General features: G+C 40.6%; 2 protein-coding genes and 1 long non-coding RNA gene across 3 annotated transcripts; 2 read left to right on the plus strand and 1 right to left on the minus strand.

Annotated features, from left to right (window-relative positions):
• Positions 1-1,149: 1,149 nt before the first annotated feature.
• Positions 1,150-6,814, minus strand: LOC121862471 (coiled-coil domain-containing protein 12-like). Its single transcript, XM_042360773.1, is given in 4 exon segments — positions 1,150-1,476; positions 2,418-2,541; positions 6,573-6,615; positions 6,618-6,814. Coding segments are annotated over 4 exon segments (495 nt in total). The 5' UTR covers positions 6,733-6,814; the 3' UTR covers positions 1,150-1,263.
• A 2,521-nt stretch (positions 6,815-9,335) lies between these two features.
• On the plus strand, positions 9,336-10,543 carry LOC121862472. The gene is made up of 3 exons (XR_006088241.1): positions 9,336-9,510; positions 9,792-9,988; positions 10,440-10,543. It is a non-coding gene; the product is annotated as an uncharacterized LOC121862472 (long non-coding RNA).
• A 3,711-nt stretch (positions 10,544-14,254) lies between these two features.
• Positions 14,255-17,513, plus strand: LOC121862473 (GRIP and coiled-coil domain-containing protein 2-like). The gene is made up of 3 exons (XM_042360774.1): positions 14,255-14,485; positions 14,806-16,769; positions 17,043-17,513. Exons 2-3 carry the CDS (start codon positions 15,810-15,812, stop codon positions 17,238-17,240), a joined length of 1,158 nt encoding a protein of 385 aa, XP_042216708.1. The 5' UTR covers positions 14,255-14,485; positions 14,806-15,809; the 3' UTR covers positions 17,241-17,513.
• The last annotated feature ends 317 nt before the right edge of the window (positions 17,514-17,830 follow it).

Consider the following 17,830-nt stretch of genomic DNA (forward strand, 5'->3'; position numbering starts at 1 on the left):
CTTTTTTTTTCCCCACTCAGTCTGTGGGTCATTTGACCTGTGCCGGTTATTAATTCCTATAAAAAAAAAAAAGTATTTTTCTTAGACCACAAAGAACTGTAATACTGTACAGTATTGGTAAATGTCTGCAAGAATTGTATTTTATTTTTTCCTTTATACATTTGGCCATGGCCAAGACTGTTCATTTATCAGAGTAATTTACCTTCACTATTTCATTCCATACTGCAGTTGTCGACTTAATTTAATTGTAATATATTATAATAACTTTCAATATGTGTAAGATGATCCTTGTGCTGTCATTAAGTAAATTATTAGAAACAAATTAATTGTTTATGTAACCTTCTGTAGTGTTTTGTTTGGTCAACTATTTGTATATGAGGTGACTGACTGTGTTGATGTTGTAAACCAACACAGACTTGTGGTGTTAAATATTAGACAGACTGTAATGTTGTAAACCAACACAGACTTGTGGTGTTAAATTTCGCCAAAAATAGTGTTTAGTGCAGGTGTGATCCTCTTAGTTACCTGATGATACTACAGTACAGTACAAGTTAACTATACAGGAGGTCCCCAGGTTATGACAGGGTTCCGTTCCTGAGGATGTTGTTATTTGTACAGGGAACACAAGTTATGTACTGTACTTACAGAACAATGCTTAAAATAACACTACTATATCATAGCCTAAGTCCTTATATAAATAACTTAATTTATGAACAAATACAATGACAAAATACAATAAGTCATCAGAGACGTGACCGATGCATGGCGGCTAACAAGCCAATCAGTGGCGAAGAGGATAAAAAAAATAAAATAAAATAAAATACTGGAAATTTAAAATTTAACCTTGTTTATATCAGCAGTGGAGTAATGTGGATTTCTGGTGAATTAATGTGGATTTCTGGTGGATTAATGTTGAATTGAATTAAATTGAAACGGTTATTTAGCCAGAAAAACACAGATACAGAGTGGATAATAATAACATGGCTGAGCCAGTTGAGAACCTGAGCTCTCTTTTAGGCACCTGATATATACTATAGTATACATTTATCTCAAGGAAGTATTATGTAACATTTAGTAACATCTGGAATAGTACAATAGCATGGTGGTAATAACAACATGTTACCACGGTTATCACTTTAATATTTATTAATTTTATTTATGTATTTGTTATTTATTTATTTTTTTATATATACATAAATTACAGTACAGTGGAATTGACAAACATAAGTATAATGGGGGAGCAGTACAGACCTAAACAGACACTCAGTCATCAGAGTCATAACCGGTCTTTTGGTGGACTTGAGCGCCGACATTAACGGCAATCAAGAAGTCCTGTTGTTTACCTTCCTTCAACTTCTGTCTAATCAGCTCTGCTATGGCCTTGTCTGTCCGTCTGTCTAACTTGTCCAGTTGGGGCTGGATGCCGCGCTTCAGGTCGAATGTTATCTTCTTCGGGGCCAAATTGGTGATCTCGACCTGTAATGATTGTTATGTCAATGGTCATTACAACTGTACTGTACTGTAGCTGGGAAGAAAATGTACTCAATACTGTACTGTACTGTAGCTGGGAAGAAAATGTACTCAATAACATGAGACTGTACTGTACTGTAACCGATAATTACAGTACACAGTGATGTTTCTGTTAGCCGGAACAATTGGTACAGAACATTTCCGGGTAACGAGACGACTCTCGAACCGGAAAAATATCCACCATCCCGGAAATTTTCTCAGAATTTTCCGGAAGTGTTCCCAAAGCCGGAATTTTATGGAAAATTCCGGCTTTGAAATGAACGATTTTCCTTGACAATTTAAATTCCGGCTATTGGAGAGTTCTGGGTAACGGAGATATTGCTGCATTACCACTTCACATCTGGAGCATACACCATCACATGGGTCAAATACCACATTTAATTCACCAAGTATAAAATTGATATTGATATTGAAAAAGTTTATTTAGCCAGAAAAACACAAAGTTGTTGATGATGACGATACTATGATGTCTGAACTACCGGTATGTTGAAGGCATCTGGGAGTAGTATAAGCTTATCATGATATATTTTCATAAAGCTACAAGGTCTTTATCTTCCACTATATTACTGAATCAAATGAGAACTGTATAGAAACTACTATGTGAAATAATGTAAGGGAAAAAACGACCACTAACTATATGTATGTGAAATAATGTAAGGGAAAAAAACACCACACCACAAACCTCAAAATTAATTAATGTAAGGGAAAAAATTACCATAAACTACATCTGTGTGAAATAATGTAAAGGATAATACTGCCACAGCTCAAAGATGAATCAATGTAAGGGAAAAAACGACCAAAAACTACCCCAAACTATATGTGAAATAATATAAGGGAAAAAACTACCTCAAACTAAAAAACGAATCAATGTAAGGGAAAAAACTAACGTGAACTTCTTCCTTAGCCTTTTCCCCGTCGTCTATCTGAGGCTGGACCAGGGCTCCCACATAATCTGGGACCACCAAAGGTAAAACTGATTCTTCTAGTTTCTCAGCCTGTGGTTTGTAGTTCCTGTTGGATGAGAGACATTCATTCATAAACACTGAGAAACAAATCATAGAAATCTTATTTACACACCGTTTGAGATAGTTACTGAGGGTAATTCCTGGAATCCGAGCTAAAGGCATACTCTAGAGGTAGTGCCTGCCCGTATAAACCTAACTAACCCAACAAGACCAAAAAAAATAAAAATGAAGCTATAGAACCAAATTTTATAACTCACATACAAGACTTCACTAACCTAACCTAACACTACCATAACCTAACCTAACACAAACATAACCTAACTTAACCTAAACTAACACTAACAACCTCACCGGGACCCCAAGAGCTATAATAACCCAAGATCGCATTGGTCAGCCTGCACAAGAATATAAATAACTGTTAGAGTATTTCTTACTCTAGGTCAGAGTCAGGGTCAGGGTCTGTAAGGGGAGCCTGGAGACACAAAAACATGTAACAGCGGCACCACTGTGGTAAAGTCGCGTGACGTCATCTCAGAGGTCTGTCTTGGCAACAGGCGCACTGGAGCTTTAAATTGGCAATTAGAGCAAATTGAGGTTCATTTCCTTTATTTTCAGACCAAATGGGACCTATTAAGCAGAAAATTTCCACTTCTGCCTGACCAGGGGTGACATGTAGGATTCCAGCATCTGACCACGGATGGTTAAGGAACCGTGGGGCTTAAGGGGGCCTTGGGTCTTTTTTTCGGGATTACCGGGCTGGGTCAAATGACCCACAGAGCCTGGGGCGAGAAAAAAAAAAAACGAAAAAAATTGTAAATATGGAAAAAAGTTATACTGTATTAATCTACACCAGCGAAGATGCGGGAAAACCAGCTTTTTAGTGAGACAGATTGTAAGAGCATGCAGAAGAAGGCAAAGCATTCCACAGTTTGGCTGTGTGAGGAAAGAAGGAGGTACTATAAGGTTATTCTCGTGGACTGACATCCAGAAGCGGTGGGCACAGCGAGCAGAATTGTTTTCTGAACCCACGGCCTTGCGGTACACAGGATGCCAAATCACGAACATTGCCCGTTAAAGTACCTGTAAAGAGAGAACAGAGTGAAGCAACATTGGGAAGAGAAAGGAAGAGAAATTGTCGACTAAAGGAGAGAGTTAATAATAAGATGAAATTTGATTCCACCCTATCTAATAGTTGGACAGAAGAAGAGCCACCCCAGATATGAGAGCAGTACTCCAAGTTAGGACGAATGAATCCCTATATACTTGGAGCAACTGCTCAAGAGTGAATAGCTTCGGCATCTGTACAGCAACTCGGGAGGCAGCTTTAGTTATACTAAGGATGTGTGATTTCCAGAAGCATATTGGAGGAAATGGTGAGGCCTAACATATTTATTTCAGAATTTGGGGGGATAGCGTCCTGAAATGTAATTGGTGGGAGATCGTCTACACAAGTGTAATTGGTAAATATTGAGTTTTACTATTGAACTTAACCAAGTTTGTATCTCCCCATTCAGAGATGCTGCACAGATCCGTGTTGATAGAAGTAATGATATCAGTTCAAGAAACAGATCTAGTTTGAGAGTTAGGAGGAAGGGAAAATGTGAGGAAGAGTGAAGAGTAGAATCATCAGTGTAGAATGGATAGTATTAGTTGAAGAGTGAAGTAAATCATTGATAAAAAGAAGGAAGAGAGTTGGTGAAAGAACAGAACCCTGTGGGACACCACTATTGGTAGAGGAAGAATCGATCCTCGACAACAACTGCCATGGATCGGTTCTCAAGGAAGCTAGAGATGAAAACAAAGTGGAGGAGGGAAACCGCAGGAGGTTTAAGCAAAGACTTGTGCCATACCCTGTCAAATGATTTGGAGATGTCGAGGGTCATGACAAAAGTGGAGTCAGGGACCAGAATGAGTCGTGGGTTCCTCAGTTATCTAAAGTTTCCATATTTTTTTAGAATAAAATAAAACAATAAACTTCCAATAATCTACATCAGACCCAACACTTTATGGCTCCACGCTGTAACTGATTAAAAATGTCTGGCACCTCACCACCCACGATGAATACTGAACGCTAATTGGTTCAGTCAAAAGCGAGTTTATTAGATTTGATTAGCTGCCATCCGCCTAGATTTGATTAGCTGCCATCCGCTCTAGATTTGATTAGCTGCCATCGCTCTAGATTTGATTAGCTGCCGTCCCCGCTCTAGATTTGATTGGCTGCCGTCACACTCTAGATTTGATTGGCTGCCGTCCCCTGGCTAGCATGCAGTACACTACGGTACAAAATTACGGTACTGTACGGTTATGAGGGTACAGGTGTGTTTCAGCCTTGAGGTCAGGTGAAGCAGTGGTCAGGTCCGGCCACACTCAGTGAGCCAGTGAAACACACAAAATTACATTGCCCCATGGTGGATGCATATGCCAGCTGACACACACACACACACACAAACACAAACACACACACACACACACACTTAGGTCACTTGGGACACCCACGAGAGCTGAGGGACCATCTACAACGCTATTCTCCCCAAACTAACGTTATGCGTCCCACCAGCCTGGTCGTCTTCTCTCAACTCCACCCAACAACGCCAGCTAGAGAAGGTACAGAAAAGGGCCTGCAGAATCATGCTCGGCGCAGAATATGGCCATCAACGCTCTCTCACCCTCCAAATGCCATCCTCAGTGACCTCCACCACCAAGCACTAGCAAGGTTTGGCAGTGGACTACTGCACCACCCTCGTGATACCTCCTCCACCGGCGATCCCCCCCCACCTCGCGCAGTCCGCCACTACAACAAATTCAGCCCATAAGAGCCCGCACCGATAGATATAAGAACAGCACCATCCCATCTATTGTTAAAATAATAAACAACTCCTGATTTATGTACTGTACAGCCCTGTAAATGTATTCAGCATATTATATCATTATGTCTAAATCACATGTAAGTCTGTATATTTTCAGCCACCGGCTGCAACTCTATTAATAAACCGTTTATTATTATTATTATTATTACACACACACACACTCTGAGTCTTTGTGGCCAGGGACAGAAAATTAAGTAAAATGTATAATATAGCTTCAATATGTTAGAAAATTCAATATTATTATGTTAAAAATAAAATATTTAAGTTAATAATATAATTATTCTTGTTTTGTTACACCTTAAATTGAGCTACATTTTTATTTTATTTATTTATTTTTTGGGGGATGACAGAATCGGGTACAAAATAACGGTAGGGTATTTTTCCTTTGGTACAAATTACGATAAATCAATCGTACCGTACTGCACACTCCACATGTGTGGGAGGCCGGTGTAATAACATGAGCAGAGAAAACACAGTTCTATTGATTAAGTGAAGTGAATTATGGGTTTTATGCTGGCTGTAAACTGTATCATTACTAACTAACCTATCCTAACACTATCCTACTCTAACCCTAACACTAACCTACCACTATCCTATCTAACACTAACTTCTACTATCCTATCCTAACCTAACACTAACCCTAACACTATCCTATCCTATCTTCTAACCTAACTCTATCCTAACCTAACACTATCCTAACCTAACCCAACTTCACCGTCTTGGTGATTTGCCGTTGTTTTGAGCAAAATTAAAACCCGTAAATTTTGACTTAAATAAAATCGAAATAAAAACAAATATATATAAACCTCCGATGAAAACAACAAATACAGATTATTCTTATTAATTTAATATAACGGTATTATCGTTTTGGTCATGCAGCGACTTTTAAGGTTAGGTTAGGTTAAGTTAGGCTAGGCTAGACTAGGTTAGGTTAGGTTAGGAATTGGAGTTAGGCTAAACAGGTTAGGTGGTGCAAGCTAGGTTAGGTTAGGCACTAGGTTAGTTAGCTAGGCTAGGTTGGGTTAGGTTAGGCTACAGGCTGGGCTAGGCTAGCTAGGCTTAGGTTAGGTAGCTAGGCTAGGCTAGGTTAGGTTAGGCTAGGCTAGGTTGGGTTTTGACATATATAAATACAATAGTTGTGTTGTTCGTCACCAGCTCCTATTAAGCCACTAATAATATAATAAATAGTAAATAGCTAATAGACAGAGACCTGAAGAGTACTTGTGGAGGAGGTAAGTCTTCCCCCTCCTCCTTCTTTCCTCCTCTTCCTCTCCTCCTCGTCTCCTCTTCTTCAGTGCCAATAGCTTCTCTCTTCTCTTCACTGCTGTATCTTCTAGTGTCCCAACTCTCTCCTCGTCCCGTTGACCCATTGCTAGTTCTCTCTGGCTATTAACTACCACAGGAGGTTCAACAGCCTCCTCCCCTCCCTGCTGGTCAACTAAACAACACCATATAATACCTTAATTTATCTCTATTTTATGAATTTATTGAGTTAATTTATTAATTTTTAGGTTAAATTAATAGGAATTTTATCTTGATTTAATAGGAATTTATATTTGATTTTTATAATGTTTGTTGCTATTAGTCAGACATACCAACAGTAATTAAACTCATTATTTAGTCTTATTTGGATTTTTTCTTTATAAAATAATTCAATATATTTATTTTAAAGTTATAAATTAAATAATGTTTTATATTTATTTTATTTTATATTTATTAGTAAAAATAATTTGTTTTTAAATAAATAATATAATCGGTAATGTTGGTCAACCTGTCTCACTAACAACAAGAGGATGACTCAACTACTAAATTGTGTCTCTGTGGGTCGTTAACGATGTATTTAAGTGTTAACTACTATTAATAATGAAATATGATGTGAGGTCTTGTGTGTAGTGATGATACCTAATGAACTTCTCGTCTTTGATTTATGTGAGAGAACTATAATTACTTTTTCCCCTATGTTAGATATTTCGTTGTAGTTATTGTTATTTTATGGTGATTGGGTAGTTTATTAGTAGTTTAGATTAGTTTTATGCCTTAACTACTTCTTGTTAGGTGTTTCACTGTGAATTATTAGTATTTTATTCAGTAAAGTTCTCGTTTTGGGTCCTGTCTTATTTATTTATTTCGTAATTTTTTTATTTGTTTATTGGAATCAGTAGTTTAGGTAATTCTAAGACGTTTTTCTTCTATGGTATTTTGTCCAATTATGATTCATTTAAGAAAATTTAAAAAAATCTAATATCTTTGGGTATTTTTTTCCAGTGTTTTTTGAGGTTGAATTATGTTTTTTCTGATGTTTTTTGAACGAATCTGACCCTTATTTCTACCGTTAATCCTCCAAACCTAACCTATTCAAACCTAACGTCACTTAAGCTGTCCAACTGTTAAATTAGATTGGTTAGATTCAGTTAGGTTAGGTTTGGTTAGATCAGGTCGGGTCAGGTCAAGTTAGGTCAGGTCAGGTCAGGTTAAATGATGACTATTGATGTGTTGGTTAGGTTAGGTCTGTTTCCTTATTGTCAAATTAATTGTAAAAATTTATAGTCATACAATAACATAATATTTGTGTACGTATAAGACAAGAAATAATTAATGTTTTGTGGTAAAATATCCTACAATGTATAGCTAAGGTGTGATTATTTATGTATTTTGTAGAATATATTGTTGTTGAATTAAACTACAGCTCGATAATATTTTCCATAGAGAAAATGAAGAAATTTAAGAGGGTGTTTGGTTCTGTGGTCAACCTAAGCGGTGGTAGTGGCCAGAGCGATGACCACCCCTCAGGTTCACCAAGGTCCGTCACTCTCGGCAACACATAAAACATCTCTGGGTCGCTTCTTGAGTCGGGGTAAGTCGGGTCAAACTAGCCACCATATGCTTACTGTACTATAATGCTGTGCTGTGCTGTACTGTACTGTGCTTCTCTGTGCTGTGCTGTGCTGTGTCTGTGCTGTGTAAGCAGGGTCACAAACTAGCCACCATATGCTTACTGTACTATACTGTGCTGTGCTGTGCTGTAAGCCGGGGTCACAAACTAGCCACCATATGCTTACTGTACTATACTGTGCTGTACTATACTGTGCTGTTCTGTGCTGTGCTGTAGAGTCAGTTAATACAGTTACCACTATAATGTTCAATTTGTGGACTGTACTATGAGCAGTAAGTAACAGAGAACAGTTTGTGTAATGACTGTGGACAGAACGTACAGTCAACCCTCTATTACTTAATCACGATAACTTGGCACCTATGGGGTTCTGGCCTTGCTGAGTTATCCCTAAGTTCTCATTTATCGGGACACTTTCTCCCTCCTACAAAAATACATTAAAAATTATCGACCCATATATGTGTTCATGTAGCACTGTAGGTGACACGGAGGCATGATAGTTATCAAATGCTGAGTTATCAAATGCTGAGTTATCAAATTCTGAGTTATCAAATTCTGAGTTATCAAATGCTGAGTTATCAAATGCTGAGTTATCAAATGTGTTAGTTTTTTTGGTTTGGTAGTTATCAAATGCTGAGTTATCGATGGTTTACTATACTACTGTACTGTTTCATATCATTGTTTAAAGAACTGCATAACATCTTAATTAATATTAATGATAAAAAAAATCGGAATTTCCAGCATTTATTCTCCCTTTTTATCTACAAATTGAAGGAATTTAGTTTGTTTTTTAAATTTGTGTAAAAAAAAATTACAATTCACGTAACTTCTACTTTAACCCTTTGAGGACGATATTTGAACCCTTTGAAAATGATGGTTTAACCCTTTGATGACAATGAATATAACTTTAACCCTTTGAGGACAATGTTTTAACCCTTTAAAGATAATTATTTAACTCCCCAGAACTCAAAAGGGGTTAAAAACATCACTCCAAACATTACGAATATTTTTAAAACATATATTCCACGATATTAAAACAAATAAAAACAATATAATTTATCTCTCGTCTCTCAGGGTGAGAGGCTCCTACTACAGCTATGAGACTCAGTCCTTAGACTCATTTAACAGCGGCCTCTCTACCACCACCACCACCACCACCCAGGTTGACCCTCACAGTAAACAAGATAAGAACTTTACTAAACTACACAAGTGGGGCTTCCTAGGTGACACTATCAAGCTTAGAAAGTTTATAAAGAAGGTAAAGCTTATTGTTTATCCTAGGTGACACTATCAAGCTTAGAAAGTTTATAAAGAAGGTAAAGTTTATTGTTTCTTCCTGCTGTGATGGATAGATAATGGATAGATTGATAGATGATGGATAGATCGATAATGAAATATATAATTTATTTAATTTATTTATAGTATAATGTTTAGTGTAACTTAACCACATGAGGAAAATGATGTTTACTGTAGTAACATCTTAAATAATGTTTTATACTATACAGACAACATCAATAAACATCTCACTGTGTTTACCAGGTGCCCGTCGATGCTCAAGACAGCGAGGGAAAGACAGCTTTACACCTTTGCAGCTGCACAGGGTCACGGGGAAGCTGTGCTGTTCCTCTTAGGCAGCAAATGTAACGTAGAGATGAAAGATAATGCTGGAATGACACCTTTCCTGAGAGCCATGAAGATCCCAGGTTCATATAGTTCAGATGCTGCTACAGAGACGGGTATGTACTGTACTGTGTGTGTGTTGTACTGTACTGTGTGTTGTACAATTGTCAACATAAAGTACTAATACACACTGTTCTGTACTGTACTGTGTGTTGTACAATTGTCATAAGTGCTTTACTCATACACACTGTGGAAGTAAAACATGTCTTTAATTACAGGGTGTATAAAATAATGTATACTGTACATAGGTTTTAGTGACCATTGCTTGTGTATAGGACATGAGTTGAAGTGTTTTAGTGACCATTGCTTGTGTATAGGACATGAGTTGAAGTGTTTTAGTGACCATTGCTTGTGTATAGGACATGAGTTGAAGTGATGTGAGATGATCTTTATTTGTTATCTTGTTTATAACTTTTAAATTAATTATTAATAACTCAGAGATGATCTTTATTTGTTATCTTGTTTATAACTTTTAAAATAAGTATTAATAATTGTCTCTTATTTCAGGTTGACAGTAAAGTGGCGGACCATCACAAGAACAACTCCTGCCACCTGGCCGCCAGAACCGGGGCGACTGAACTCTTGGTGCTGCTACTCGACTGGCGGGGACTCACCCCCAACTCCTCGCCGCTGTCCCCTGCAGTCGTGTTCCGAGAACCAAGATGAGGCTGTCGAGGCCCTGCTGAGACAGGGCCCGGCGTTAACGTGGCGGACAAGGAGGGCGTCACTCCCCTCATGGTAGCGGCCAAGATGGGTAACGTCCCTCTGGTCGAGTCCCTCCTCGACAACGGGGCCAGCGTGTCCCCCGTCGACGCCAGTAAGTGGTCGGCCGATTACGCTTCGTTTACCAATCACAATCAGCTCCATCGACGCCTCAAGATGCTGATGGATGGAGACGGAGGTTCGGGTTTGGTTCCCGAGGGTCTGATAAACGTGAGCGACGACGGGAGCGAACTGGGCCTAGGACCCTCAAGACGCACCTCAGAGGACAGACATAGCGAAGGACCCGTAGGACTCACCTCGGAGGACAGACACAGCGAAGGGCCCTCAGGACGCACCCCAAAGGACAAACATAGTGAAGGACCCTTAGGACTCACCTCAGAGGACAGACACAGCAGCTACGGGGGAGATAATTCGTGGAGCGACAGCAGCAGCGACGTCGACTCCATCAAAGAAAAACCCAAACTCAACCTGACTAAATTCTTGCCGTCGTCTGATGAGTCGGCAGGTAACTTGTTCGCCTCAGAGCCCTCTGGTGGCGTAGTAGGGCCTCCCAAGCCAGCGTTTATATACCAGTTCTTCAGTGAACTAATAGATGGTGATGGAAGAGATGAACATAGTGAACAAGATCGAGAAGAAGATCAAGAAGAAGAACAAGATCGAGAAAAAGAACAAGATCGAGGTAATAGTTTAAAAGCAGATGACTCCTGGAAATCATCATCAGAAGAAGAAGAACCAAAGTTAAAGTCATCTGGTCTGTTCAGAGATGAATTGAATCCTGGGAAAGAAGTAGACAGAGGTAAGGGAAGCCTGGGTGATGTTGTTTCTCAGTCAAGGATAACTAAACAGAAGGGAAGCCTGGGTGATGTTGTTTCTCAGTCTAGGATAACTAAACAGAAGGGAAGCCTGGGTGATGTTGTTTCTCAGTCTAGGATAACTAGAGAGGACATGCTAGCTGAACTAGGACTCAGTAATATAGAGTATCATTCATCATCAGAAGGCAGACATTTCCTTTAAAGATGAAGAGGAACCGGACTTACCTCTCGAGGGAACTCCCAAGAGAGTTACCATCAGTCGTAAGAGTTCCTTGACCCCAGGAGGAGGGAACAATAGTCCCGGTGAAGTATCTCCGTCTAGCATCTCCACGTTCCGGTCGGGATATTTGACATCTCCGAAGAGTACGGGAAAGGAATCTCCTACTAGACTAATTCACGGAGACTCGGGAGAAAATGATGCTTCTCCGAGTAATTTACCCCAAAGTTCTGCGTTGGGACGTAGGAGAAGTTCGGTGTTTAAAGAGTCCCCACGGAGATCTCCGCCCAAGAGGAGGTCTCCGAGGAAAACCAGGTCTCACCTCCACAGATCAAATAACCCGACAGCGACAGCGAGGAATGTATCTCTTCGCGACGACCACACAGGAGGAAGAGTAGTACGCCTGTTAAGAGTAAACGATCTACAGGGAGTAATGTCTTAGACCAGGCTGATTGGGACAGTGAGGAAGGGAGAAAGAATAAGGAATCAGATGAAGACAGTAATAGGGTAGAAAAAGCGATAATTTCACCTAAAGGAAAACAAGACAATAAAGAAGAATTAGAAGATAAGACCCAATTAGAAAGAGGTGATTGGGACAGTGAGGAAGAAAGTAAGAATAAAGAATCAGATAAAGAGAGTAATAGGGTAGATAAAGTAATAATTTCACCTAAAGTAAAACAAGAAAATAAAGAAGAATTGGAAGATAAGATCCAATTAGAAGGTGAAAATTGTAGTATTGGTGGGAATAAATCGTCACTCCTGGTTCCTTGCACCACTACTGGCGAATCTCGCACCGATACATTATCGACGGTCGTTGGTACTCTAGGTCGGGTGGGCACGATGCATGAGATTGAAGAGATGTGGGAATCTAATGCAAGTATAATAGCTAAAAAGAAATCCTCTGGTTCTACTACTAGCAGCAGCATCCAGAACTCAGATGATTCACCAAAAGATGACTCAAAGTATTTTCCTGACCCGACTGGTACTGCTGATCCAAATACTGTAATGGAAGTTATGAATAGAGAAAGTCAACATGATAACAGTAGCATAGGAAGAGATACAGATGATAATAATGATGATGAATTAAGAAATACAGATAAACAGAAGAATGATTGCAGAGATGAAGTCGATAATGTCTTGGAAACAGAGGTCGCCATCGGACGTGGTTGTAGCTATGACGACTTTTCCTCCGGAGTCGACGATTTACTAGATTCAAAACCAGTCCTTGTCTCGCCTGCCAAGCTATCACCCAAGACAGTCCCAACTTCCTTACGATTATTAACCGGAATGAAAGATCAATCGCTGGCAGTCGAAGAAAAATTACCACAATCTGAAGACTCAATATCTTATGGAAACGGCAAGAAACTTTTAATCCTGCCAAGAGAAGATTCAGAGGCAATTAATGTTGGGAAAAACTTGTCGATATTCACAAAATCTACAGAGAAGATTAAGTTAGAAGCCAATAAAAAGCAAATGTTATACAGGGAGAGTGAAAGCAGACACACCCCAGCAGACAAGAGTGAAGGCAGACACACCCCACCAGACAAGAAGAATGAACCCAGACAAACCCCACCAGACAACAAGAATGAACCCAGACACACCCCACCAGACAAGAAGAATGAACCCAGACACTCCCACCAGACAAGAAGAATGAACCCAGACACACCCACCAGACAAGAAGAATGAACCCAGACACACCCCACCAGACAATAAGAATGAACCCAGACAAACCTCACCAGAGAGACAAGAATGAACCCAGACACACCCCACCAGACAAGAAGAATGAACCCAGACACATCTCACAGACAAGAAGAATGAACCCAGACACCCCACCAGACAAGAAGAATGAACCCAGACACACCCCCAAGACAAGAAGAATGAACCCAGACACATCTCACCAGACAAGAAGAATGAACTCAGACAAACCTCACCAGACAAGAAGAATGAAGACATGTACACCTTACCAACAACACCAGGCAGTCGAGGCAGCGTGGTATTCAGCGACGATGACTCGATAGACCACTCCTCTACGCCACGAGGGCCAGAGGAACCGGACGATGGTGCGGCCTCCACCGAGACAGAGGAAAGCGCCCACATCAACTCGGGTCTCAAGGATTGCCTCCTGACGCCGTTGTCGTCCCTCCCAGATGCCTCTGATGTCGGCCAGCTTCAGGATCTGGTGAGGGAACTGCGTCTCAAGTTGGAGAAGGAATTCGGGCCTGAAGTCGCCCTAGGAACCCGAGTGTCTAATATCCAGCTGAGAGAGAAAAATGCTAAGGTCATCGGTGGCCAGCTAGAGGTTGACTTACAGCGGAGAGCAGCAACAAGAGGTAAGGGAGTTTACTGTATAGGTGTAACTTGGTTAAGTAAATATGGGACAGTATTATGTGTAGCAGTTGTAACGTTAATATGGTACAGTATGTTACAGGTTGTGTACACTTATATACAATAGATAGTGAATGAATGAGTACTACTGTCACATGAGTACTGTCACATATGAGTACTGTCACACACCAGTACTGTTTATATAGAGAGAATTACACTCCACAGATCTCTACACTATGCGCATCAGGCAGCTGGAATACCAAGGACGGCACGAACAAGATTCTTCGCGACTTAAGGATCAGTCTCTCGGGATTTTCACCAACAGTGCGTCCAACTCGAGGAACAGTGTAGCCAACTCCGCCACACGCCCAACACCAGGAACAGCTCGTCGATTCTCTCATGGCACAACTGCAGACCAAGGAACAGGTAAATGACGGTCTTCGGGGGAGGCTGGAGGAACTATCATCTCAGACTAAGTAAAGATAATCTGTTATGTTATTGATATATAGTCGAGGAATCTTTAATAATGGTAATATTTTTCTTTTTAGGATTGATAACTACTAAGTAGGTTATTTGTCTGTTAGTTAAAAGAATTATTGACACCATATTATCATCTTGTATATTTTTTAACAATTATTTAACTACAGTACTATTAAATTATTTGTCATTTAGTTTGATAATGAATGACAGAATTATCACCTTGTATATTTTTTTAATAATTATTTAACTACCAGTATATTATTTGTCATTTAGTTTGAGATTTATTAACACCATTACCACCTTGTGTATTTTCCAGATATGTTTCGATGAAAAGTTGCCAGACAGAGGAGACTTACTTCTGTCCCACACCCTCTACCACAGCCCACGTCCAGACCGATGCGACATATTCTACACAGAGAGAGTCTAACACGCAGACTGACGCTTCTTTACCAACGACCGAACACGTGTTGGTCCAAACGGAAGAAAATGATGAATTAAAGGATATTTTTGCCTCAACGAGCGTGTGATGCTCGCTTAGTAATTGACGCCAAGACTGCTTCGACGTCGACTCAGACACAAGAAATTAAAGATAGAGAAAGTAAATATGGGTGTATGGTGGACATGGCAGCTCAGACTGGTGAGTTTAAGAAAGTATTAACCAACACACAGGTTCAGTGTACTCAGAGAGATCGATGAAGTCGTCCCAGACGCACGCGTACACACAGAGTCGTCACATGCAAACTCAACCACCGACAGGATCTAGTTGTCCCTTGCCGAAGAAGATAAGAGGATTGTCTGTGAATCATCCTGTCAGGCAGCTGTAGTGATAAGACAAACTGGCGTTCAAACTGATCCAGTGAATCCCCTTAGCGAGTCAGGAGAAACTGTCCACCCCGAGATGATCGCCTCGGCCATTGAACCGGGCTACAAGACTTCTCTCATGCCGTCGAGGCTCTCATCACGGAGGCCGGTGAAGCGAGTCAGACCTCGACTCTTGAGAAGATCAGTAAAACTATTATAAACCAAATTGATAAACTTGGATGTAATATAAATGATTCTCTACATCAAGCATCAACTATACAGTGTGAGGAGACCTGTCAGAGGTTAAGTGAAGGTTTGTCACATATACAAGACATATTGGAGGGGCAGCTAGATACTGTGATCAAAGTCTACAGTGATAATACAGCAATATATTCAGGTGATCTCAAGGGTGATATAACACAAGTGAGTTCAGATATACAATGTAAACTGGATCACCTAAGGAAAGAATTAAATGAACTCCAGTCAAGTCAGGAGTCCAGTCAGCAAGTGGTGGGGAATATGGCAGCTTCTATAACAGACCTCAAGGAAACCAACGGAGAGATTTGGACGTGCGTATCGGACCACCGCAACGAAAGTAAAGATTCCAGTTCTCGGGGATTTGACGACCTGAAAGAACAGCTGGTTAGTCGCATTAACGAACTCGTGAGGGCTGTGGAGTCCTCAGGTCGTTGTGACGATAGCGGTGCGTCCCAGAGCCCGGTGAGAGAAATTGTGGATAAACTTGAAACGCTTGAAAAATCCCTTACACTGTCGATGGAGAAGAACTACATCGCTAATGACATCTCTGGTATACAACAAGTAGCTGATGACATTCTCAAGAAAATATATATCATTGAACAGTCTCTACAGGGGGTAAATAATGACATGAAGAGCGATCAGGCAACACTAGACGAACGCATCAACGATATTAACGAGAGTAATAAACGCCTGACTCATCTCCTCAGGTCCAGAACCTCAGAAACAAGTCTTAGTGAAGCCTTAGAGGAAAACTTCCAAATAATTCAAGATCACTTCAAGGCTCCAGCAGACGTTACTCCAGAGGATCAACGAGGTCTCCGAGCACGTCAACGTCTCGGAGGATCAGAAGGCCGGCTATCCAAACAGGTAATGGAGATGACGACTCAGATATCCGGTATGCAGTCCGGTCTCCTGAGGGTACAGTCGTCGCTAGAAGCAGCCCAGAGCTCGCCGTCGTCCAGTGGGATTATCGACGACACTCTGATATCTTCCTCAGCGACTAACGAACAGGCCATATCGACGTTGAAATTCCAGAACGACAGCATAATCAAACAACTGGAGGCCTTACAGAATGAACTTCGCAGCACGGTGACTCAAGGACAAATATCAAGGGAAAGAAGAGAAGTGTGTTTGTTAAAAGAAGCAATAAATGATAAGGATAATGAGTTGGTCTTGTTGATAAGTGCCAAGGAAACTCTACAGGATAAGTTAAGACAACAGGTAAGACTTAACAGGTTTACTTAGTTAGATTACCTCACAAATATAACTCATAGTTATATACTTTACTGTACTTTATTGTATTTTATTTATTTTTATTAAACCTAATCACTCCACAATTCTCTAGTAATTGTAATAAGATCATCAGGACACCATAAGACTCACTTCACCTTTATTAAACCTAAAAGTTAAACCTAAAACTTTCCTCAGGATGTATTTAAACTATATAGGAATTACTCTAGTTTAGTTTTAATATTTGATTTTATTGTATTACAGACTATGAGACTGGAAGATAAAAGTTGTAAAGATGAAGAACAAAAATTGAGGATTGAGTCTCTACAGGAAAAGTTGGAGCATCTTGAAGGAATCATAAAAGAGAAGGAACAGAAGATCCACCAGGAGGCCACCAAGAACGTTGACCAGAGCGCCGACGCTGCCAAGGCCCGGCCAGGAGAACTTCCGGCTGTCTTCTGAAAACGCTAACTCGGTGCGGTTGCTACAGGCAGAGCAGCAGCAGCGCCAGTGGCACGACGGAGAGCTACAGGTCCTCCGTGATGCTCAAGACACGGCAGAGGCAAAGATTCGGGAACTGATGGAACGCCTACAGCAAGCGTCCATGGAACGCACGCCCATCAAGCCGAGACGACGACGACGCAGCGACGTTCAGAAGGCAACAGGAGGTGAAGAAGCTCGAGGCGGAGACAGGACGCGGAGAATCGCTACAACGAGGAACGAACCAACCCACAGACTGGAAAGAGTAGGAAGGAGGCCGAGGCGACACTCGGCCTGGAGAAGAACAACAGGTTAGAACTGGAGAAACAACTGACGAGGGCCAAAGAGGCGTTGACCGCACACCAGCGGGAACTGTCTCAGGCCGGGGAGACGCGGGAGGCCTTACAGGACATGGAAGAACATAAGAAAGAACTTGAAATTGAGATCGAGTCTAGAGATACAGCCATTGATGCGCTGAGGAAGAAAATAGATGATATAAATAAGGAAAAACTTGATTTAAAACAAAGTATTATGATTCTTAAAGGTGAGAAATTGTCCTTTGAGTTAGTGAA

Source organism: Homarus americanus, unplaced genomic scaffold (assembly GCF_018991925.1).
Source record: "Homarus americanus isolate GMGI-L3 unplaced genomic scaffold, GMGI_Hamer_2.0 scaffold31037, whole genome shotgun sequence".
NCBI classification, from domain to species: Eukaryota; Metazoa; Arthropoda; class Malacostraca; order Decapoda; family Nephropidae; genus Homarus; species Homarus americanus.